The following is a 25,223-nucleotide window of genomic DNA, read 5'->3' on the forward strand; positions in this document are numbered from 1 at the left end:
TGCACCACGTGCAGGAGAGCTGCCTCTTGGACTACTCCAACATTGGGTTGCAGTGAACTAATGAAGAACGACAACCCTCCAAGGTTACCTAGAAATCTGAGAGAACATTTTGAACAAATAGAATGTTAGCTCAGCTAAACAAAACTACTAGAGGAAACAGATAACTTCAACAACAACAAAAATGAGCACTTAAGAAAGTTCAAGTATGGCACAAAAAGACTTTTTGAAGCTAATGATCACTGTTTGGACTTAAATTATTAGACTGGAAAATCAAGTAAAATAAGTCGTCACAAAACAGCAAAAATACAAAGAGAAAGAATCCTTTAAGAAAAGATAAAAGACAGGGAATAGATCTATGAGACCTAACAGATCTAACATGTGAATAATAATTGTTTATGGGAATTTAAAAGGGGGGAAAACTGAAACAGGTGGAAGATAGTCCATAATTATACAAAAGAAGAAAATTTTCTTGAGCTGAAGAAAACCTGAGTCTATCAATTATAAAGTTCATTGAGCTCCAGGTAGATTGATGAAGACACACACATACACCCCTAGACATATATTGGTCAGATTTTTAGTTCTGAATGTAACAGATTACCTACAAGGAAGTATTGTCACGTTGGCATTGGACTTGTAACTTGCAACAGTGGAAGATAGACTACTGAGAGACAAGTGCCTACAACATGAGAATCCTGTACCTAAGGAAGGTATTAGTCTCCTGTCAGGATGAAAGAAAGATAATTACAGACATTTAAGGATTTAAAAGGTATATCGGGGCTGGCCCCATGGCCGAATAGTTAAGTTGGTGCGCTCCGCTGCGGCGGCTGAGGGTTTTGTTGGTTCAGATCCTGGGCGCAGACAGGGCACCGCTCATCAAGCCATGCTGAGGCAGCATCCCATGAGCCACAACTAGAAGGACCCACAACTAAAATATACAACTGTGTACTGGGGGGATTTGGGGAGAAAAAGCAGAAAGAAAAACATATATCAAAATGTATATTTTCTTACATTTTTTAAAAGAAAGAAAAATAAACTAACAACTTATAAAAGTGGTTACCTAATAGGAGAAGGGATAAAAAGGGAGGTATATGAATTGTACAGTCTTTTTGAAGAACAGTCTGGCAGCAGCTAACAAAATACAAAAGCTCTTATCTTTATTATGGATACATACTGTGAAATATTTCTGGATGAAATAATGATGAATGGGATGTGCTTCAAAATGACACAGGGGTAGGGTGAATAGGGGTATGGACTGGCTGAAGATTGATGGCTGTTAGAACTGAGTGATGGGTACATCGGCATTCGGTGTAATATTCTGTCTACTTTTGTGTAAGTTCAAAATTTACCATTATAAAAATGTTTTTAAAAATACCCATGCTCTTTGATCTAGCAGTGACACTTCTGCAAATATCCCATGTTTATTACAGCACTGTTTTTAGTGGCAAAAGAAAAAATGTATAGTTATACAGGGGATTGGTTGCATAAATCAAGGTATATGGCCACACCATGGACTATTGTACAGCCATGAAGAAGGGTGTCTTAATGCTGTACTAGTTACTTGGAGAGATTTTCATAAGATATAGTTGAGTTAGAAAAATCAAGATGAATATTCATAATATCTCATTTTTATAAAATGAGCAATCTTTTAAAAACCTATATGTTTGTATATGTATGTATTTGTATAAAATGTTGTAAGCATGGAGCAAAATCTAGAAGGATGTATACCAGGCTGTTAATGAGGCTGTGTTGAGGGGCGAGTGGCAGAGGAGGGATTGAATTGGGTAGAAGGCAGAAAGGTAGAACTGGACCAGTCATGTGATGTTATTTTTGTATACAAGACTCAACAAAATCTTCTTTTACCCTACCACCCTGTTTGTTTAGTCCTTTATGCCCTTCCCTTCACAACTAAGCTTCTTAAAGTGCACTCCATTGAATCGGTGTTTACTAACATCACACATGATCTTCTAACTGCCAGATGTATTAACCATCTTTCCAATGTCTCTGTAGAATTTGACATTGTTAACCACGTTCTTCCTAATGTTCTCTTGTCTTGGTTTCTGGGACATAGTTCTCTCCTGGCTTTCACCCAGCTTCCCAGACTGTTCCTTCTCAGTTTCCTTCTAGAATCTCATCTTTACTTCTTCCTCATTCCCTTCACGTAGACCCCTGTGCTGGTTTTTCCAAAGATTTTACTTTCTCATGAGAGAAGATTTTACCCTCTTCCCATGCCACATAGTCTCCCAAATAAAGTTCACCCACACTCACAGTTTTAACTACTATCTATATGGTAAGACCTTCCAAAAAGCTCTTTGTTCCATACTTTTCTCTTAAGCTTAAAACCTATATATTTAGCTGCCCTCTGGATATTACCACTTAGAATTCCCAGAGAAATCAGTGTGCCTGAATGGAACTTCTTTTTTCCCCATTTACACTCCTCTTCTTGTTTTTTTCTACCTCAGTTAATGGTAACGTCATTCAGCTATATATACATAAATATGTCATATACTTGGTAGTCATCCTAAACTCCTTTTCCTCCAGCTCAGTTATTCAACAACTATTTTTAAGCCCTCATTATGTGTTAGGCATTGTTTAAGCACTGGGGATACAGCTGATTAAGAAAATGGAGATAATAACACAATCATTGGCTAAATCCTGTCAATATCTACTTTCAAAATATTTATAAATCCATCTACCAGTTACAAGCTGAAAGTCATTTGAACATCTTTGTGCTGTGTGGGATCAGGATTATAATAGCTGAAATTACATTGGCCTCCCTAAGAAAATAAGAAAATAAGATTTGGAAAATAGGAATTTTTTATCTGGTATGTTAATTCTGAAATTTTAGTCTCTTGAGAAAACAGTAGCTGTGAAAAGCAGCTTTTGTTATAAAACTTTCTATTAGAAAGAAGTACCACAACTTTGCATTAGAAATAAGTGCTGCAACACATTTTTCCCATGGAAGAAGGAAGGTATCTTGTTTGAACTTACATGTTTAATTAGAGTGGAACACATCTTCTAGAACCTTTTTTAATTTTCACTGGTTTTGATTGTTTCCTGTGTTCATCAGCTCTGTATTGATTTTTCAGAATATTTATTTTCCACATGGTGAATGTCCCTGAATTATTGCTTGATCAAAGTCCCTCAAGGAATGTTGCAAAAATCATCAGTAAGTATCATACAGAGATTTTGGAGTTGCTGAAAAAGACTGATGAAAAATACCCAATTTATTGCTTAATTTACAGGAGGTCCTTGTTAGACTTAACTTTGTTAAACTTCATTTAATCAAATTCAGAATGTATTAATACTTAGTTGAGAATTAATTTAACTGCCCATAGACGTTTATATTTGTAAAACCTGATAGCGTTGTTACCCATCTGGTATATTGTGTCATCCATGTGACAGATACACTTTAAGTGTTACAAAGTTAGAGAATATAACCAGAACTCTGAATTTCAGAACTTAATAAATTTGGAGTAAAATAAAAGGATGTTATATATGCAACATTTTAAATACAGTTTATTCCATTAGGCATTGTGCTTTATGATAGTGGTACTCAGAATAGCTATTCCACAAACTGTTACTGGTTCTCAGGACAAGGAGTTTGTGCCAGAATGTAAATCGGCGCACTACTTCCTTCATCAAAAAGGAAAAAATGCTATGAAAAAGAATCAGCTGAACTAAACAGTGTGCTAGTGACATAATTTATTTAAGTTTTTGATACAAGCTGCTTATTTTGTCATGGATTAGTAATAAACAGTTTGCAGTTTGGCCTCAGTTCACGGACAACACTGAGTATTTTTATGTCGTACATATCAGATATTTATGGTATTTTTGCAGAAATACATGTCCTGCTTAGTACAGCTTATTTGTATACAAATGTGTGGCACTTTTAAGTTTGCATAATTCTTGAGTCTGTTTTTTTTTACCCCCTAACTTCTTCCCTTTTCCCATGGTCTTAGTCCACATTACTTTCCTATACAGAAATTCTATGTCATAATGGTGTTTGCTACAAATAATTGCTTCCTGCTACTCTGCTGAGAATTTAGTCATATTCAGAGAGCCAGATCATGCTCATAAAACATAATTATGGTACTGGAGAAGGGGGTAACTCCGTCACATAGTGTCCCCCCCATACTTTCTGACACTCATTAATTGCCAAAGTGGAGATTCTGTTACAAGTTTGCAGACACTGATTTTATTACTTAAATAGAGTGCCCAGTGGGCAAACTTAAAAATGCTAGTCATTGTCAAAAAGAATTATGTCTTCACCTTTTTCTAATCTTACTTTGACTGCCAGTAATCTGGCTTTGTTTATTAAGCAGCTGCTATAAACTTTCCTAACTTGCATACTTCAGCTTACACAAGGAAATGCTCCATCATAATAAACAGATGAGCTAGTTTTAGAGTCTACTGCAGAACAGATTAGGAAACTTTTAAAAAGACAGTGATATATTGTTACCCACTGGTGTTCACTGAGTGCATTTCTGTGTCATAAAATACACAAAATGACCAGTATTTTGAAGCCTTATTTTTCTTAATGTTAAAATACTAAATTGTAACTATTCTAAATATATTGTCATAATTTGTGAAACTCATTTCCTCAGTTTTATATTTTAGGAGCTATGAAAATAGAACTATTGATACATGCTTATATGGAATTATAACAGTTAATAAATCAAGAGATCAAATAAACAATTATTTAAGTCAAAATAAACCAGAAATTTTTATTAAATGGATTTTGTGATGTTAACACTTTAACCATAAGTAGGAAGAAGAAACACCTTAGAAAGTTTTTAAGCAAATCTTTTAACCTTACAAGTATGAAGGCTATGGGAAGAAGTTACATGGGGTGTTTTTAGGGTATCAAAATATATATTAGCATATTTGATCATTAGGAATTTAGACTTGATAGAGCATTTTATAGGGTAAAGAGATTTGCATACTACTTTACCTAAAATTAATGATTCCTCCGTTTAACACATAAAGAATATTTTATCTTCTTGCTTTCTAAATGACATTTTAAAATCACTTCCAGTATATGCATTAGGTAATGGGTTAAGCCAGTATGGAAAATTGTAATCCTTTTATAACCCAAGAACCTTATTTAACTTAACCAGGACTGTTAACACCGTCTTTGATTAAATCTATTTCTGAAGTGGTTGAGTGGCAGCAAGCACTATGTTTGGTGTTTGGCACCCTTTATCTTTCACATATCCTTGTGGTATCAGTGCTTAGAAGAAATGAAAAAGGCACTTAGGTGCCCATCATGTGCAGAGGGCTGAGCATACAGTACAACAGGCAATGAGGCATTCTTTTATTTAGTGACCAATTAAAAGAAATTCCGTCATGATGTTTTCCATGCTCTGCTTTGTGACATACATGGTGCACTTTACACACAGAGTTCGGAATTTTAATTTTTCAAACTTTTTCCTAAATACCTGAATCTTAAACAAACAAAACTTCTACAGTTCTCTTACTTAAAAATCAGTACTTTTAAATCAATACAGATTTTATCATGTGTTGTATGTGTACTAATTATATCAACTTAGTTCCAAAGTGTAAGAATTTTTAAGTCTTGGTGGAGTGTTTTTTAAAGAAAAATATATATGTCAAGTTTTGTTAAGTGAAGAAAAGGGAAAGACATTATGAATACCTAAATTACCATATGCTGTAAACATTTGACTTATATATCAGAAAAATAAATGGGAAGTTGTGGTTGCAACTGAGATGTTCTTTGGATGTCTGCAAATGACTGTATTATCAGTCTTTAAATGTTCTGTTACATAAAATATTCTGCTAAGTATCTCTCTTTGAAGTTCATGTAAATATAGTAGTCAAGAAGTTTCCAAGTGTTTTTGCCCAAAATATATAAAATTGTTTATTGAAAATACCAAAACTAATAGATTTTTTTATAAAAATATATTAGCTTGATGATTTTCCTTAAAAATTGAATTTCTATCAGTGCCTAGCAACTTAAAGTGAGTCTGTCACATAATTATAGTAGTTGAGATATTGCTGAATATTTAAGACTAAAATTCTAAAGGGTACATTTGGGCAGAACCCTTAAAAAAAAAAGACCTTTGACTTAAAAATATTAATTATATTTGCATACATTTAAATGAATTCAGCCTTAGCTATATCATCCTTTCTGTAGAAACATGTTTTATCTAGTCATGGTTAAAGGGACCTCCATGTAATATGATGAAATAGCTGAGACTGGGTGATTTTGTCAGTTTCCTTTAGTGACATCAAAATTTTTGTAGTGATACCAGTCATGTTTTCAGAGGGAAGAAAATCTTGATTAATTTGTACTTTATAGAATCAGTTTCTGTATTACTGACGTTTTAGGAGAAAGGCAATGTGTAACTACTTGAAGGGTATCTAAGTGCTGTGGTACTTGATTTTACTTCTTACGTAGATTTTGCTTTTAAACTTAGTATTTTCAACTGTTGGTTATATTCTCTTCCCTCCCCAGCTCACCCCTAAACTCAACTGTAATGGTCTTACTTATATCTATTACTATAGAAATACACTGAAAATATGTTCTCATGTGGCATACTTATTTCCAAAAAGATGTATGACTACTTTTCTCCTATAAAGTAGAATTAGAATATCTAACCTTTACTTAGGAAAATAGAGGTTTAGAAATGGAGAGTTAAAATAGACTATATAAAATTACCTGGTATTTTATTTTCCTGTCTACAAACTACATGTTTCAATTAATTTAGGGATATGAAAGCTGTAAAGATTTGTTTCTTTAAATGCCAGGTGTAGGGGCTGGCCCGGTGGTGCAGCGGTTAAGTGCGCACGTTCCGCTTCTGGTGGCCCGGGGTTCGCCAGTTCGATCCCAGGTGCGGACATGGCACTGCTTGGCAAGCCATGCTGTGGTAGGCGTCCCACATATAAAGTAGAGGAAGATGGGCACGGATGTTAGCTCAGGGCCAGGCTTCCTCAGCAAAAAAGAAGAGGACTGGCAGTAGTTAGCTCAGGGCTAATCTTCCTCAAAAAAAAAAAAAAATTTAAATGCCAGGTGTATTTTTCTAATGTTACTTCTTTGGCTAGGTAACATAAATAAGTTATAGTTATATCATTAATTCTTAAATATATTGTGGTTAGTGAGCTATTGCAGAGCAAAGGAACAGCCCAAAATAGACATAAGAGAGGCCTGCAACAGTTGTGAAATATCCTCGTAGTAAAGCCCCAGAGACTCTCTGAAACTCAGAGTCAGCTTGTTCAGGGAACAGTCTCAGCAGAAGACTGCAATTAGAGAGCAGCACAGATCACTACAAACGGGCCTCTCACTCACGAAACTGCTGCAGAAATGAGTTCTCCCTTTATCAGTATGAAAAGGAATCCAAAGATTTGAGGAAAACCAAATGAATGAAAGAGGAGAGAGGCCAAGATGAACAAACAGAACAATGGATCCTGGAAAATAGAAATAATAGAGGAAGCAGAAGGGTAAGTTCTACTGAGTATTCCTGGAGATTCTTGAGGTCAGTTGATCCACTAACTATACAACAAAAGGCTACTGTGAAAAAGGAGACTTGGAAAGTCCTTTGAATTCAAAATATTTATCATTACTGAAAGTAAATATTCTACAGGCCTAAAGGATAGTCTGGACATTGCTGAAGATGTAATTTGAGATCTTAAGAGAAGGGCAATGTATAAAACATATTAAAAAAATGAAACATTGGAAATATAAGAAAAATTGTAAAAAACAAACTATACCCAGGATATGTAGTGTTCATCTTACAAAGAAGAGCAAATATTGGGGAAAATTTTCTTAATTGAAGAAAATGTCCTTTAACTGAAGAAAGACTTATGTTTATAGATCGAAAGAGAATTAAAAAACAAACAAAAAAAAAAACACGTCTAGATATACAACTTCAAGGGTAAAGATTTTTCTGAAAACCTGTAAGCTCCCAGAATCCGAGGGAAACGTGTTACCTGCAAAGAAAGGAGACTGAGTGACATCAGATTTCTCATTCTTAATTCTGTTGTTAGAAGACAGCCTGAGCTATAGTTACAACGTTCTATGAAAAATTATTTTGATCATAAAATTCCATTCCCAACCAACTATCACTCAAGTGTAAGGGCTAAAGAAAACATCCCTGGACATACCTTCTGAGCTCTTTCTGAAAAAATTATTCAGATATATTATTTTTCAGTGACACAATAGGAGTCTAAAAGGAAAATATGAAGACTAACTCAGGATTTTAATGAAAAATTACAGCAGGGAGCAATTGGCATATTTTAGAACAAAATGTCAGAGAGCTTTGTAAAGAATGTTATTAGAGGAGAGTAGATAACAATACATATATTGTGTGAATTAGATTCTGAGAGTTCACTGTGTCCTGGTATTGATGATATGAAGGATATTGTCTGATCTGATGAACAAGAAAAAAGGCAAAAACTTCAGGGACGATAAACCATGAGGACAAGTCGTGCGCTAAATATAAAGCAGCAAGCTAAAATGTGATGTGATTTTGGGCTGCTCATAGACTGTAAGTCCTCTTTCTGAAATGACAGTAGTGGGTCTCCATTGGTCAGGTGATTTAGAAGACACAAGAGACTAGACCTGAGGTTCAGAAATTCTCTTCACTTTATTATTTCTAAGTTAGTTAAATTCAAATAAAATCAAATGTAATACTTAGGAAGAATGATTCTCTTCGGTGGTGGGATTATCTTGTGGGTGGCATTCCTTTACCCATCTCTGTGTTTTCTTGGTTTTCTAACATGAACTGTCTTACTTTTATAATAAAAGAACAATAAATGCTATTTGGAAATAAATGAAACAAAATCTTAATAAAGATAACTAAGGAAGTATAGCCAAGGATGTTTTTATGCACTAGCCCATGTCTGAATAAAAAGGACATAAACACTATTCCAAATGTAAAGAGCTTTTTTTCTTTTTTAAGTAGTATTTCTAGAGCTAAAAGAATTCTTAATTCTGGTTGAGTACATTGTGCAAAAAAAATGGCTTTCGATGTTGCAGAGGTTTTGACAATGGAAATCAAGTCATAAGCCATTATTTTTTCCACTCCTCTCTTTGGAATGGCTGTATTAATCTCAAGAGCTCAGATTTCAGTACACCTGTACTATCTAGGTTTGATCCCTGGATCTCGAATCGTGGGCAAGTTTGTTAACCTTTACGTGCTCAGGTTACACATCTGTAAAATAGGGATTACAGTATATACTTTGGAGGTGTGGTAAATGAAAGTTAGATGAGTTAACATATGAATCATAGAATATTGACTGGCACTGAGTAAGCACTTGATAATTATTAGCTTTAAAAATAATGAATATCTGAAATACAGTTATCACATTAGATATGTCCAGTTATTTAAAATTAAATATTTAGAACCATACTTTATATGATATTGCAGCCTTATAAAATGATGGATGAGGTGATACTATTGTACAAGATATTGTATGTCTAAGGTGTGAATATCTCAAAGTCAAGCGAAGAATAACAGATAGCAAGTTCATATTTGAAATTCAACTTTAACCTCAGGTGGATATGTTTTACAGTGTTATGTTTGCTTATTTTGTTTTTATATATACTTTTTTTTTTCGAGGAAGATTAGCCCAGAGCTAACATCTGCTGCCAATCCTCCTCTTTTTTGCTGAGGAAAACTGGCCCTGAGCTAATATCTGTGCCCATCTTACTCTACTTTATATGTGGAATGCCTGCCACAGCATGGCTTGCCAAGCAGTGCCCTGTCTGCACCCAGGATCCAAACCGGTGAACCCCAGGTCGCCGAAGCAGAATGTGCGAACTTAACCAGTGCACCACCAAGCAGGGCCCTGCTTATTTTTTTTTTTTTTTATTTAAAGCATTTTACATGTAAATTAACGTCTCATTTAATATAATCATTTTAGAGCCTAGGTTTTTGTGGCAGAGTTGCTTTCTCAATATGCTCAATTATGGAATAAACATAGAAATAGAAAGTATTTATTTAAACACTTTTGGAAAGATTACAAATTGTGGCATCATTTTATTGGGTGTGTATAGTTCATCCTGACTATTTTCAGTGCATTTTATGTACTCAGAAGTAACATAGCAAGCATGATGGTTGTGAGTACCAATTTTGGAGTTAGAGAAATTTAGGTTTGAAGAACTAGCTCTGCCACTTCTTAACTGTGTGGTCATGGATAAATTTATTATTAACATTGTTACATAGGAGTATTATGGGTATATAAGGTGGATACAAAGATAAATGAGATAATTTATAGACTTGCGTAAATATGGTATTTGTTTTAAGCTTTCACCAAGGATTATTTTCAACAAAAAGTTCTCCTTCACTTGTTAAGTTGTAGAAACTTTTTTTAATCATTATATAATGACATTAAATTGCAGTTAGCAAATGAAAAAAAGTTTGTATAGTTGTATCACCCCTTTCCCTGTCCCCATACCCATTTCCCCTCTCTGTTTTTTGAGGAATATTAAAAAATGTTTTACACAAGTGGTTGTCAGTTATGACTAGTGCTGTTATGTATAAAATTATAAATTCCACTGGACACTAATATAAGAAAATTGTTTGTTTGTTCACTCTGTTTCTTCTCTGCCCTCGCTGCCTCCCTCTCCCTGCACCATGAAATGTCTGTCTGTTGACTTAAATGACCAGTGGTTTCCACTGCCCTCATTCTAAAGCACCACAGTCCTCCATTGTCACCCTGGAATCAGTGAAATAAGTGCCTGAAGTCAGACTGAATCATTTTGTCTTCAGTCTTCTGATGCAAAGTTAAACAAATAGGAAAAGTAATGAGATTGAACTAAGGCATTTTTAAGTGAAAATATGTGCTGTATTGAGTTTGGCAGTATTTGATGTTAAATGTACATTTCATTTAAATGCTATTAATTTAACAAAGCACTTTTCTCTTTTGTCCTAGGCAAGGGGTTAATATTTATCACATGTATGGTATGTGCTAGGATATGCTAGACACATTACATAAATTAGTTCATTTAATCCTCACAACAGCTCTATGAGTTAATCCCTAATTAATAGCTTACTGACCTAATAAGTGGCAGGGCAAAGATTTGAACCTAGGAATAATGGCAGAACCTGTGTACTTTTCCATTATACCATACTGATTGTTACTGAGTATGAAAAGTTTAGTCAGATGATCCTGATGTCAGAATATAACTACAATATGAATTTAGTGTATATTTATTTGACTTAATGATACCTGTTATGAGGTGTGACATTACTAAACTCTTCTTCATTATCCTGGAATGTAGCACCTTCTGTTGGGCAAAAAGGATTCTGAAAATGAAATAAAGTAGCTGGTGTTTTTTTGGTTTTTGCCAAAGAGCCTAACACTAACTAAAATGTTTAATGAAAGAATACGTTTTCATATGTAATGTATTTCTGAAAATGTGCATACGTTACCTGGTTTTGTACTTAGAAAGTTAAGAAAATTATTTTTTTAAAAACCCTCAAGTGTAGTATATATGTTTAGAGTTTTTGGTTTGTTCTGTACATTGCATAATATATTCATTATTTAAAACAGTTTTAGGGGCCGGCCTGGTGGCACAGCGGTTAAGTGCGCACATTCTTGCTTCGGCAGCCTGGGGTTCGCCGGTTTGGATCCCAGATGCAGACATGGCACCACTTGGCAAGCCATGCTGTGGTAGGCATCCCACATATAAAGTGGAGGAAGATGGATACTGGTGTTAGCCCAGGGCCAGTCTTCCTCAAAAAACAAAAAATTTTTTTTTAAATTTAATTGAAAGCAAATTAATGGTTTTACTTTTATCCTATAAAATTTCAAATATATGCAAAAGTAGAAAGAACAGTATTATGAACCCCTTTGTACTTACTGCCCAGTTTTAATAATTACCACCTATGACCAATCTTGTTTTACCTCTCTCCATTCTTCCTTACCCCATCATTTTGAAGTCATTTCATTGGAAAATACTTTGGTAGGTATCTCTAATTAAAGATAGGAATTTTTTAAATTTTAAATATGCCCATAATACCATTATCATACCTAAACTAACTAAATTCTATTACTGTTAAATATCCAGTTATTATTCCAAGTTCTGATTGCCTCATAAACCATAATTTTTTTTTAACTTTTTCAAAATCAGAGTCCAGATAAAGTGTATATTGCAGTTGGATGATATGTCTGAGTATCTTTTAATCTATAGATATCCCCCTCCCATTCTTATATTCTTGCAATTTTTGTTGAAATAACCTGATCATTGGCCTGGTAAATTTTACAAAAGTCTGGATTTTGCTCAGTGCATCTCCATGATTTCATTTAAGGAAAATTACTCTTCCAAATATTTTTTCATCTCAATTTCAGATTTTCTTCGTTTACCTACAATGAATTTAATGGTAAACTGACTTCACTTTTGGGGAGAAAAACAAGGGGATTTTGCTAAATGATGAGCAGGAGATTATTTTAATGGTTCTGATCAATTTTCATAGTTTTTGTCAAGACCAAGGTGAACATTAGGCTTATTTTGAAACTAATTTCTAGCATTTAATATTGACATAAGCTGTCTGTACAACTTATTAAAATATTTTATGTGCTGATTTTGCCTATAATTTTAAATCTTTATTTCGATCACTGCTTTTCAAAATGTTGACACACTCTATGTTTATCTAGTATTTCATATGGTTTTTTTCTTGACAGTTGAACAATCTTCATTTCAGTTAGCTTCTGAAGAAGGCTAAAGATTTGCTACTTTCATTACATCTAGTAGGTTCCATCTTTATCTTAATTGTATTGTTGCTACTGTCAACACTTCTTCCATTTTCATCAAATACAAACAAAATACATATGTATTAAATTGTACAAACACCACTATATAAAGATGGTGCCATTGTTTAAAAGTAAATTTCTGGCTGACTGAAAAAGGTTCAGGAGCTGACATATAAAACCATGAGCTCAGTATAGGAAGATAGGCATGGTAATACATAATGTGTGGAGGTACAGGCTATCTGAAAGCTATGGGCGGCCTAAAGCAAATCAAATAACAGATCTGTGTTCCACATGGGAACTAATGGATGTGGATGAAACACTTACCACCTCTTCAGATTGCTAAGTTTAAGGGAGATATCAGCAATCAATTAGCCAGACAGTAGTCAATGGCAACATCATTTGCCATCTGGATACTATACAAAATTGTAAAGTGCATAAATTTGTATTTCATATTTCTCTCTCTTTCTGCAGTCCTCCTATCCAACCATACAACACCTCCACTTGATTTCTTGATGTCATAATACGGTTCCAAAGCTCCCTATTTGTATGTTTATTGTACATTTATTAAGCACCTATGAAAGTCCCTAAGTATTTTAAGTCACAGACTTATATTTGAAGTATCTGTTGAATAATTTGAAAAACAGAAGCAGAAAATTACAGTTGCCTCACCACAAAGGACTCCAAATTCCATAAATAGGCCTTTTTTCTTCAGTAAGCACACTACCACCCCTACCATTCTCCATCCCACAAATATAAAATACAGAAGTTTTTATTTCTCTGGGTGGTATAGATTGAGGCAAGTACTGTTTATTAATTTATAGAAAGCTGAATTGTGTGTGTGTATGCATGTCCTGAAGTACTCTTCATCTAGAGTAGGTGGAATGCATCAGGGATATTGTGGGGCAGATAGCCTTCCCTTTGCTCCTTGCCTTTTCTAGGAAACAGACAATCTTTGACCTCCCATATCCCAGTGAACAGAGTAACAGGCATAAAAAATGCACACCTTTTGGAATGGTTTCAAACCAGTGTTGTTCCCAGGGGGTAAATGAGAAGTTAACTTTACCTCCTTCCAAACACTCCAAATAAACGTATAACCTAAGTAAATACAAATGCAAACATAGCCTCGAAAAAAGTCCCCTAGGCAACATCCTGCCCGCAACAGATTACTACCCTTAAGCCATTCCCATATGTAAATTCTTGAACTGCTCCTCTCCCTGACCACTAATCTAGAATATCTCCTACTTAAATAGGTGGAAAATAATAAAGAACAACTAATCAGAATCCACATAAATATGCATGGAAGTTTGGGGAAGAGGAAGTAGTATACTGTTGTGGCTAATGTGTACAGCAGGGACTGAAAGATGGGAGGCAGTTTAGAACACACTATGAAGTCAGACAAAAACACCCTGGGCTACATCCCCTAGTGGTGAGGTGACCTTGGACAAGGTACTTACTGGCTCTGACTCTGTTTACATGCCTCTTAAGTGAGGATAACAATTGCTGTTGTGAAGACCAAATATTATTTGGATAGCAAATAGCAGGATTCAATAAATGGTTGTAGTAGTGGAAATAGTGCTTTAGATTTTGAAAAGTCTTATACCATTATCTTTGGAGTTTTTGTTTTATCCTAGAGTAGGAAGCCCTCTTAGGACAAGAGACATAATATGATCTATAATGCTGGCCACATTGTGGTTTAAGATGATGACTGATCTAGGCAAGAAATGATGAGAACTTGAGCTGGGACAGTGGTAGTGGGAATAGAAAATGGATTTAAGAGACGGTCCAGAGATTGAAACTTTGAATGGTTGAATTTGGAAGTTGAAGAGTTGGGAGAATTGAAAATGGCTCTGAGGTTTTTAGTTTGAGTAAGTGGATAGATTGTTATGCCACAGAGGTGGGAAATACTGGCTTTAAACAGCAAGAAGCAGCAGTTGTGGAAGAAAAAGTAATGACTTAAATGTTTTCAGTCTTGAGTTGGAGTGGTTGAAAGGAGTCCGAAATGTTTCAGGTTAGGCAGTTGAATCTCAGAGGAAAGTAGAGACTTGGACTTGACTGTAAATTCTTTAAGTTTTAAGTTCATGGTGTATTTAGTTTTGTATCGTCATCACCCACTACCAAATATATGTGACATTAGTAGAATATCTGTTTCCTAAAAATGTTTAATCATTAATATAATTCAAACTGATTTTAAAAGCCCAGCATCTGTTGACTTTCTTGTTAGTGAAGCATGTGAAATGGAATTGCGTTGTCAAAAGCATGCTGGTTAATTTGGAGAGATTTCAAAGCGGCAATTCACTTTATATACTGTCATCTCCCTACTTTGGTCACATCTGCTCCATTTGGTTACTGTTCCTTTTGGATACCATACGAGAAAAGTTGGAAATTTATGGTTGCCTCAGTAGGGAAAAAGTGAAGCCTAAGGATAATAGTGATCTCAATATTTAGCTGTTCTTTAAACGTCACTAATGTTAGTTGTAAATATCGGAAAGTGCCTTGGCATGTACAAGAGCAACTTTCAGATATGTTTAAATGTAATCAATTAAGCTCCACTTTATTGTTTAGCATGTTTTCATGGAGAAGAAAAATGCTTTAATGAAAAATTTATTGTTTTAATGCTGGCTTAACCTTCAATTTCTCATTTTCCTTCCTAGTTTCTCAAATAAAATTATTTAGATGATAAACAAAACTTTTTAAAGGAACTTTTTGTGAGAAATAATTTGATAAAATATTTTAAATACAAGTTCAAATTTAGTGATAAGACATGAAAGACTGAAAAGATTGGAAGAAAATGGAAAGCAACTTAGTATAATGATAACCATGGCCATTTCACTACAAGAATTTGAAGATTTGGAGATTCTGGGTGATTTTTTCACTGTAAGCAGTCATCTCCTAAGAAAGGCAGAAGAAACAATTTTTTTTTTAAGTTACTGCACTGGAATTCCAAGATGAGCTTTATCTGTGTTCCTGGGTAAAGTACATCAGAAAGTTTAAGGCCGCTTAGGAAAGAAAAGGAATTTCAGCCTGGTCTGCAAGTGAAATGACATCATAGAAGTGTACTACCTTTGTTGAGATCCCAGACTAGCCAGCTTGTGAGAGCAGCACAGGGTCATTGCTGCTGGTGCTGAGAACCAGCATGCAGAGGAGCGAGCCTCATGGGCGCATGGGACTCAGCGACCAGAGCCAGGTTATGATCTTTCACCAGGGTAATTCCACACTCTTCGTCATGGACATTAATGGACATCAGACCAACTTACTCACTTTAGAGCTTACAGTTTTTCCCTGTTAAGAAAGTAGGAGTCTTTTAAAAAGAACCATAGGGAAAAGGCATATCTGCATTGGAGAGCATTGCTTAATTACCTTCAACAGATGAATCAGGAATGTAGATGACAAACCTTGCATCTCTCTCAGGGTACACAAATATGTGTAACTCCCTTAGAGAATTCACATTTAACCTTTAATGTGTATATTCAAAATGGTAAGCACTATGATAAAATAAGTGAAACATACATAAGACTATAGGTCTAGTATAATTTAAGTAATGTATTAAGTGCCCTGACATGTCCTTTTTGTTGCATAGGCAAAAAAAGACCAGAAGAAAATAGGCTGAAGAAATTATAAAGTGACGTTACACAGGAGAAAATACAAACATATGGAAAAATCAGCCACACCAATAATCAAAAAAATCAATCAGTGATACCATTTTATACCTATTAGGGAACTTTTTAAAATATTTTTTCTGATGATGAAAGTAATGCATCTGTTATGCTAGGAATTTGGGAAATACCGAAAAGCTTGAAGAAGAAAATAAAAATCACCCATAATTCCTCTGGCCAGAGTTTACTATAGATACTATTTTGATGTATTTCTCTTTTCTTTTTTCCTACACAAACACTCACAAATTGATAAACTGCTATTTTCAAGTAACATTGTGTACAAAAATTTGTTCTTCATTATTAAATATATCTATATCAGATGATTGAAAGCAACCTGAATGTCCCCTTAGTAGAAGAATCAGTTGAAGTGATTACATTTTAACTCGATGTAATATGCAGCCCTGGAAAGTAGTAATGAGGAAAATGTAACTTCAAAAGAAAATGTCTTCAATCTGTTAATTGGAAAAAAGCCATATGTGAAATGGTGTAAAGCTGTGATCTGAGCTGCTTGTTTATATAATACTTATTTTCATGCCCCCAAATCCTACCTGAAATCCCTGTGCGTCCTTCATACCTCAGCTTCAGTCCTGCTCTTCTGAGAAGCCTGCTTTTCTTGTCCAGTTCTCTCAGGCAGACTCTTGCTCAGATGCACCCTTTGGACCTAGTAGCTGCTACCCTTTTAGTGGTTATCAGGTTGTATGACCATTAAGAGACAGAACTGTTTTTTTCATCCTAGCTCCTAGCACTGTGTGCCTGCTGGAGCGTAACAAATTTTTATTGAAGGCTGACTCTAAGTGTAGAACTGAGTTTTGTGGGATATCCTGAGGAGAAAATAATTCCCAATTTCCAGTAAAACTAATGAGAAACAGAGTATAAATAGAATAGTTATATATAAACCAGGAAGAATTAAATCCTTGAAAACTGCAAGCAGAGAAAAGTCGTCAAGAACAAATTATAAATAAGGCATTAACAAGAGAAAATAACACCTGTTGTATTGGTACATATTCTTGTATTCATTTAATCAAGGACCAAAATAGGGAGTCCAAAATAGGTGTTTCTTTTTTGCAACATGAAGTTCTGTAGTTTAATACTACATATTGCAATATGGATAACTGGGAATGGAGAGCAGTTTCAACATATGTATAAGCCATTATAATTCCAAAAGTGTTCTTTTTATACCATGTGTCAGTATAACTATGTCACTCATTGGCATTTGATATTGTCTTAGAATGTTACCACATCTTCTCCAAAAACAAGATGGTGGCCTCTGCAGCCTTCTAGGCAGTGCTCAGTACCTTAGAGACCTCCAAAATGCTTCTGGAATTTGACTTTTCACATGAAGAAAATATTGGGAGCTAGATCACTTCAGAGGAAGCTTGATGTATTAAAATAAATTTACAATTTTAATATTATTAATTACTTAGCAAAAGAAGTGTTTAATTATCACTTTTGTTATGAGTTTGGTTTTTTCCTCCTCTTGGTCAGAGGCCTATTTTCTTTTCCTTTAGTTAGAGACCTGGATTTTCTTTTCAGTTAGAGGCCCCATGCGTACAACATACATTTCAGCTAAGAAAAGATGCCCACCAAGGAAGAAAAAAATATTTTGCTTAAAAATGATAGAGTGAAATAGACTCTAGCAGTGCTTTGGCTATATTTATACAACAGCTTGGATGTAGTTAAATTTTCATGTACTTCAATTTTAATGTACTTAAAAATATATAGGAATTGAGCCCATTTTTTCCCGTTGTACTAAAGTATATATTAGTATCAAGTCTAAATTATAGATAAGTAAACTAAGGAATAGAGTAGCTTTCCTCAAATTACACATTTATTCAGTTTATCTGTTGTGATCTTAATTATATAATTGGGGGATATATTTTTGATTTTTCTGATTTTTTTTCTACCAGATAGGTTTCTCGTATAGGCAAAACCATCTTTGTTTAAGTTATTGTGCATTATGGGAATCACTTGGACTCTTATTATTTTACTAATAAAAATTCTGAAATATGTAAAACAATCATGATATTTACTTAAACCCTTTAAGTTAATGGTTCTTAATCTTTTTGCATCGAAGAATCTTACTAAGTTCAATATTCTTTCTCCAGAAAAAAAAAATAATGTGTACATACATAATATTTCCCCTGAATCCAGTCCCCTGGGTTATGAAGCTCTGCTTTAGATTATACATTTTGATATATGTCTTGTAAATTCAGTATATTGTATGCTTTTAAAAGTGTCGGGGGATCTCATCCTGAAGCACATTCTCCGTAAAGCTTTTCCACAACCTTGTAACCAGAGTTCTTATATACTTCTATTGTGTTACTCACATATAAATCTGAAATTTTTTTAATTGTTTGAAATATTTAATGTGTATGCTATATTTTCCTCTCAGTCTTATTTTTCTGACAGTTAGGTTTTGTTTTAATTTTGTAATTTATATTTTTTAAAGATTGGCACCTCAGCTAACATCTGTTGCCAGTCTTCTTCTTCTTTTTTTCCTTCTTTTTCTCCCTGAAGCCCCCCGGTACATAGTTGTATATTCTAGTTGTGAGTGCCTCTGGTTGTGGTATGTGGGATGCCCCCTTAGCATGGCCTGACAAATGGTGCCATGTTCGCGCCCAGGATCTGAACTGGTGAAACCCTGGGCTGCCGAAGCGGAGAGCGCGAACTTAACCTACTCGGCCACGGGGCTGGCCCCTGACAATTGTCTTTTAACCAACAACAGATTTTCTTTTCTTATTCTAGATTCTGAAGAGGCTCGGTCTGTAAATCCTTCCAGTGTTGATGAAAATATTGACTCTGAGACAGAGAAAGACTCTCTCATCTGTGAAAGTAAACAAATAATTCCAAGTAAAGCACCTCTTCCATCTGCCCTTGATGAATATGAGTTCAAAGATGATGATGATGAAGAATTAAATAAGATGATTGATGATAGGCATATTCTTAGGAAAGAGCTACGAAAAGAGAGTGAATCTGAAATAGAAAAGAATAGTTTGTTTGCGAAACAGGAAAAAACTTTCTATCCTAAATCACTGAAAAGTAAAAAACAAAAGCCATCTAGGGTTTTGTATTCAAGTTCTGAAAGTTCGGATGAAGAAATTCTTCAGAACAAAAAGGTTTCGGCTCCATGTTCTGTCCCTGAAACATCAAATTCTGATACACAAACCAAAAAAGAATATGGAATTTCAAATGAACACAAACAGAAAGGCAAAGTTAAAAGAAAATTAAAGAACCAGAACAAAAATAAAGAAAACCAAGAACTGAAGCAAGAAAAAGAAGGGAAAGAAAATACCAGAGTAACAAACTTGGCGGTTAATACCACACTAGACTGTTCAGAAAAGACCAGAGAGGAGGGGAATTTTAGGAAATCTTTTAGCCCAAAAGATGATTCTTCATTACATTTATTTCATATTTCCACTGGTAAATCTCCCAAACATTCTTGTGGACTAAGTGAAAAGCAGTCCTCACCACTGAAACAAGAACATACTAAAACATGTTTATCACCAGGAAGTTCTGAAACATCATTACAACCTGATCTTGTTCGGTACGATAATACAGAATCTGAATTCTTGCCAGAAAGTTCAAGTGTAAAATCTTGTAAGCATAAGGAAAAAAGCAAACATCAGAAAGATTTCCACTTAGAATTTGGTGAAAAGTCAAATGCCAAAATAAAGGATGAAGATCATAGTCCAACATTTGAAAATTCAGATTGCACACTGAAAAAAATGGATAAAGAGGGTAAAACATTAAAAAAGCATAAATTGAAACATAAAGAGAGGGAAAAAGAAAAGCATAAAAAAGAAATTGAAGGTGAAAAGGAAAAATACAAAAATAGGGATGGCACTAAAGAGCTACAGCGGAGTGTGGAATTTGATAGAGAATTTTGGAAAGAAAATTTTTTTAAAAGTGATGAAACTGAAGATCTATTTTTAAATATGGAACATGAGTCCCTAATATTAGAAAAAAAATCGAAATTGGAAAAAAACATAAAAGATGATAAATCAACCAAGGAAAAGCATGTCTCAAAAGAGAGGAACTTTAAAGAAGAACGAGAAAAGATTAAAAAGGAAAGTGAGAAGTCTTTTAGGGAGGAAAAAATAAAAGATTTAAAAGAAGAAAGAGAGAATGTGCCCATAGATAAAGAAACAGAATTCAGTTCTTTAGGTGTAAGTGTTAGTGAGGAATCTATAGGGTTACATTCAATGGAAAAGGAAATAGAAATTGAAAAGCATATAAAAGAAAGTAAGGAAAAATCTGAGAAACGATTTCAGGCTAAAGAAAAGGACATTGAAAAGACTGAAAAAAAAAATTCTGAAAAAGAGAAGAAAAAACATGAGCATAAATCAGAGAAAGACAAATTAGATCTTAGTGAATGTGTCGACAAAATAAAAGAAAAAGACAAGCTGTATTCACATCACACAGAGAAATGCCATAAAGAAGGTGAGAAGATAAAAAATATTACTGCCATTAAAAAAGCTGATGACAGGGAGAAAAGTAGAGAAAAGATAGAGAGAAAACATGACAAAGAAAAATCTGACAGAGAGAGGCATGTAGCAGAAAGCAAAGAAAAGCATTTGATGGAAAAAAAACCCAAACAATTAGATAATAGTGACTATACTAAATCAGAAAAAAGCAAAAATAAAGATAGGGAGATAGATAAAAAGGAAAAATCGAGAGAGAAAGAAAGCGTAAATATAACTAACTCCAAACACTTCCAGGAAGAGAAGAAGTCAAGTATAGCAGACAGTAGTAAAGCACAACATGAAAAAACTTTATCCCTTAAAGAAAAAACAAAAGATGAACCTTTGAAAACTCCTGATGGAAAAGAAAAAGATAAAAAAGATAAAGATATAGACAGATACAAAGAACGAGACAAACATAAAGATAAAATTCAACTTAATAGTTTACTCAAACTAAAATCTGAAGCAGATAAGCCTAAACCTAAGTCATCACCAGCATCAAAAGATACTCGACCTAAAGAAAAGAGGTTAGTGAATGATGATTTAATGCAGACAAGTTTTGAACGAATGCTAAGCCTTAAAGATCTAGAAATAGAGCAGTGGCACAAAAAACATAAGGAAAAAATAAAGCAAAAAGAAAAGGAACGGTTGAGAAATCGTAATTGTTTGGAACTTAAAGTAAAAGATAAAGAAAAAACAAAGCATGCACTAGCTGAGTCTAAAAATAAAGAACTTATTAGGTCAAAGAGTTCAGAGCTGACTGATGCTTATACCAAGGAGAAACAATCTAAAGATGCTATAAGTAATAGATCACAATCTGTTGACACCAAAAATATAATGAATTTGGGGAAGTCATCCTTTGTTTCAGATAATAGCTTAAACAGATCTCCTAGATCAGAAAGTGAAAAGCTGGGTCTCAGCTCCAGATCTGTATCCCTGATTTCGGTTGCCAGCTCAGAAGATTCCTGCCATACTACAGTGACAACCCCAAGGCCTCCAGTTGAGTATGATTCTGACTTTATGTTAGAGGGTTCAGATTCCCAAATGTCCTTTTCCCAATCACCTTTTTTCCCAGTTGCCAAATCTCCTGCCCTTCATGAACGGGAGTTAGATAGCCTGGCTGAACTGCCAGAGCGGATTAAGCCACCATATACAAGCAGACTTCCAACATCCCATCTCCGATCATCTTCTATAGAAGATGCTAAACTAGTCATAAGTGAGGGGAGACCAACTGTAGAAGTTCGAAGATGTAGCATGCCATCTGTCATCTGTGAACATACAAAACAGTTCCAGACAATATCAGAAGAAAGCAATCAAAGTGGCTTAGCTGTGCCAAGAGATATTTGTCCTTCTCCCAAACCTGAGGTATCCTCACATGTGCCTGAAAGAGAACTTTCAAATGTGTCTAACGTACATTCCAGCTTTGCAGCCTCTCCAACTAGATCTGTAAACAGCAAATATGTTTCAGCTGATATAAATGTTACCAAGAGTACTGCTGCAGTGAGCACTTTAATGAACAGTCCTGTGCATTTAGAGCCATCCAATCAGGTTGGTGTGATCCAAAATAAATCATGGGGCATACCTGTTGATAGACTGGAGTCATTAAGCACCAGTGACTTTATCTCCCCAAATTCTAGTACACCTGATCAAGATTCTTCTGTTCAGGGTTTTTGTAATTCTGAAAACAAAATACTGAAAGAACAGAATACTGATTTTTTGTCCCTGCACCAGACTGAACCTCCAGGACACTCTTGTGCTCAAGATCCACCATCCTTTCTGCCTTCACAGCACCCTTGCTCTTTCCACAGCCAATCACTTTCAGATACTGAGTCTGTTTCTAAACATGTGTCTTTGTCATCTGTTGCCAATCAAGAGCCTGGTATTTTACAACAGAAAAATGCAGTTCAAATTATCAGTTCTGCTTTAGATAGTGAGTCTGCAAAAGATATGGAGAATACTTTTGTCCTAACAGATGTTCAAAAGACAGATGCCTTTGTCCCAGTGTACTCTGAAAGCATCGTTCAAGAAGCATCACCAAATTTTGAGAAGGCTAATACTTTGCCTGTATTACCATCAGAAAAGGACTTTAGTGGAAGTGATGCCTCTTCCCAGCTCAGTACACCTTATGCATTCAGCAGACTAATGTATAAGTCTTCCGGTAGTCATGGGGTTGAAAATAGCACTTCTGATATTCAGATTATTTCACATGAAAAAGAAAGCAAACTGGAGAGCTTGGTTTTAACTCATTTGAATGATAAGTGTGATTCTGATTTATGTGATATGAATGCAGGGATGCCGAAAGGAAACCTAAATGAACAAGATAATCCAAAACATTGTCCTGAAAGTGAAAAGTGTTTGCTTTCCATCGAAGATGAAGAATCACAACAAAGTACTTTATCAAGTCTGGAAAACCAGTCACAACAATCAGCTCAACCAGAAATGCATAAATATGGTCAATTAGTTAAAGTAGAATTAGAAGAAAATGCTGAAGATGATAAAACTGAAAACCAGATCCCTCAAAGGATGACTAGAAACAAAGCAAACACAGTGGCAAGTCAAAACAAACAGATCCTTGCTAGCTGTGCACTATTGCCAGAAAAGGACAGCGAATCTTCATCTCCTAGAGGCAGAATAAGATTAACTGAAGAAGATGATCCTCAAATTCACCACCCACGGAAAAGGAAAGTGTCCCGTGTACCTCAGCCTGTGCAAGTGAGTCCCTCTTTGCTACAAGCAAAAGAGAAAACTCAGCAGTCTTTGGCAGCCATCGTAGATTCTCTGAAACTGGACGAGATTCAGCCATACAGTTCAGAGAGAGCAAATCCATATTTTGAATACTTGCATATAAGGAAAAAGATTGAAGAAAAGCGCAAATTGTTGTGTAGTGTTATTCCTCAAGCACCTCAGTATTATGATGAATATGTGACATTTAATGGATCATATCTCCTGGATGGAAACCCCTTAAGCAAGATTTGCATTCCCACAGTAAGTAACATCACTTGAAATACATCTACTACACTGACCAGTAGAAATACACTGCAAGTCACAAATATAGTTTTAAATTTTCTAGTAGCCATACTTTAAAAAGTAAAAAGAAATAGGTGAAATTAATTTTAATATTTTATTTAACCCACTATATCCAAAATACTGTTTCTCAGTATAGAAAAATTGAGATGTTTTATGTTCTTTTTTTTTGTACTAAGTATTTGAAATCCAGTGGGCTTGATTACATCTCCGTTCATGCTAGCGACATTTCAGTAAGTGCTCAGTAGTTGTGTGTAGCTAGTGGCTACTTTATTGAACAGCACTGTTTTACAGTATCTTTTTCCTTACCTGCTTTTCCTTTTGTCCCAAAGGAAGTATGGTTTTATTTCTTTGGAGGGTAACGCCTTTACATGTGCTTTTGATCCCATTCCCTTCAGCCTCTTTGGAAGCTTCCTCTATTAAAACACTTCTCCCTGTATATTTTTCAGTTTTGCCTCTCCATTGGCCCTTATCCACCCACTCCAAACTTATTTGAGTTGTCTTCATCCTGGGGAGAAAGAAGTTATCCTTTGACTGTGCCACTTCATCAACCTCACCCTCTCTCTCCTTCACTGCCGCACTCTTGGAAAGTAGTCTGTGCCTGATGTTACCTTTTATCACTTCCTATTCATCCATTCACTGTTAAGCAGTGGCAGAGGTCACCAGTGAGCTCGTGATTGCCAGATACACTGGCCTCTTCCTTTTTCTTTCTACTTGATCTCTGTCACGTTTGACATTATCATCGTCTTGTTCTTCATAAAATTCTCCCCTTCCTGGTCTTTCATGATGGTGCTCTCTTCTGGTTCCCTTGTCTCACTGACTGATCTTTTTCTCTTTTAATGATTCATTCCTCTACCCACCCTTTAACTATCAGACTTCTCTAGGAGTTAATTCTTCAGTCAGCTTTTTTGTTGTTTTGGTCTTACCTATTTCTGTGATTTCAGCAGTCTTCCATGTGCCAGTTAGTCCCCCCCAAATTTTCTAGCTATATCTTCTCTGTTGGTTTGAATCAAATATAGGTGCCTCCTGAGCATCATCACCTAAATGACCTTCAGACACCTATCATAGATTTGGTTCCCCAGGAAGCTGACTCTGAGATTGTGTACAAGAGGTTTACTGATGAGTGCTGTTAGGAACAGTACCTGTAAGTATGTGAGGGAAGTAGAATTGGGCAGAGCAAGAAGTTGAACGGGAATGCAGTTGCAACAGTGACCTCAGCTGAACCCACAGGAGCTTTGGAGTGGGGTGGCCTTTCTGATAGATAGCCTGCACTCAGGGAGGGAACATGACCTTGGGCATGCCAACTCTCTTCCCTGAAACATAGTTCCTAGAGAGGAACTCCAATGAGAGTTGTCACCCAGCAACCCTCCTA

General features: G+C 35.2%; 1 protein-coding gene across 15 annotated transcripts in view; it reads left to right on the forward strand.

Moving 5' to 3' along the window:
- ANKRD12 (ankyrin repeat domain 12) overlaps window positions 1-25,223 on the forward strand; it is a 137,641-nt gene that overhangs the window by 98,553 nt on the left and 13,865 nt on the right. For 9 of the 15 annotated variants that reach the window (XM_023647452.2, XM_070220576.1, XM_023647449.2 and 6 more), the window contains one exon: window positions 19,113-23,812. In XM_023647452.2, the coding sequence (XP_023503220.1) occupies window positions 19,113-23,812 (4,700 nt within the window). Of the gene's footprint in view, window positions 1-3,086; window positions 3,167-19,112; window positions 23,813-25,223 lie in introns of all 15 variants that reach the window. The other 6 variants (XM_070220582.1, XM_070220583.1, XM_070220580.1 and 3 more) reach the window with 1 other exon arrangement.

Source organism: Equus caballus, chromosome 8 (assembly GCF_041296265.1).
Source record: "Equus caballus isolate H_3958 breed thoroughbred chromosome 8, TB-T2T, whole genome shotgun sequence".
In the NCBI taxonomy this organism is placed as follows: Eukaryota; Metazoa; Chordata; class Mammalia; order Perissodactyla; family Equidae; genus Equus; species Equus caballus.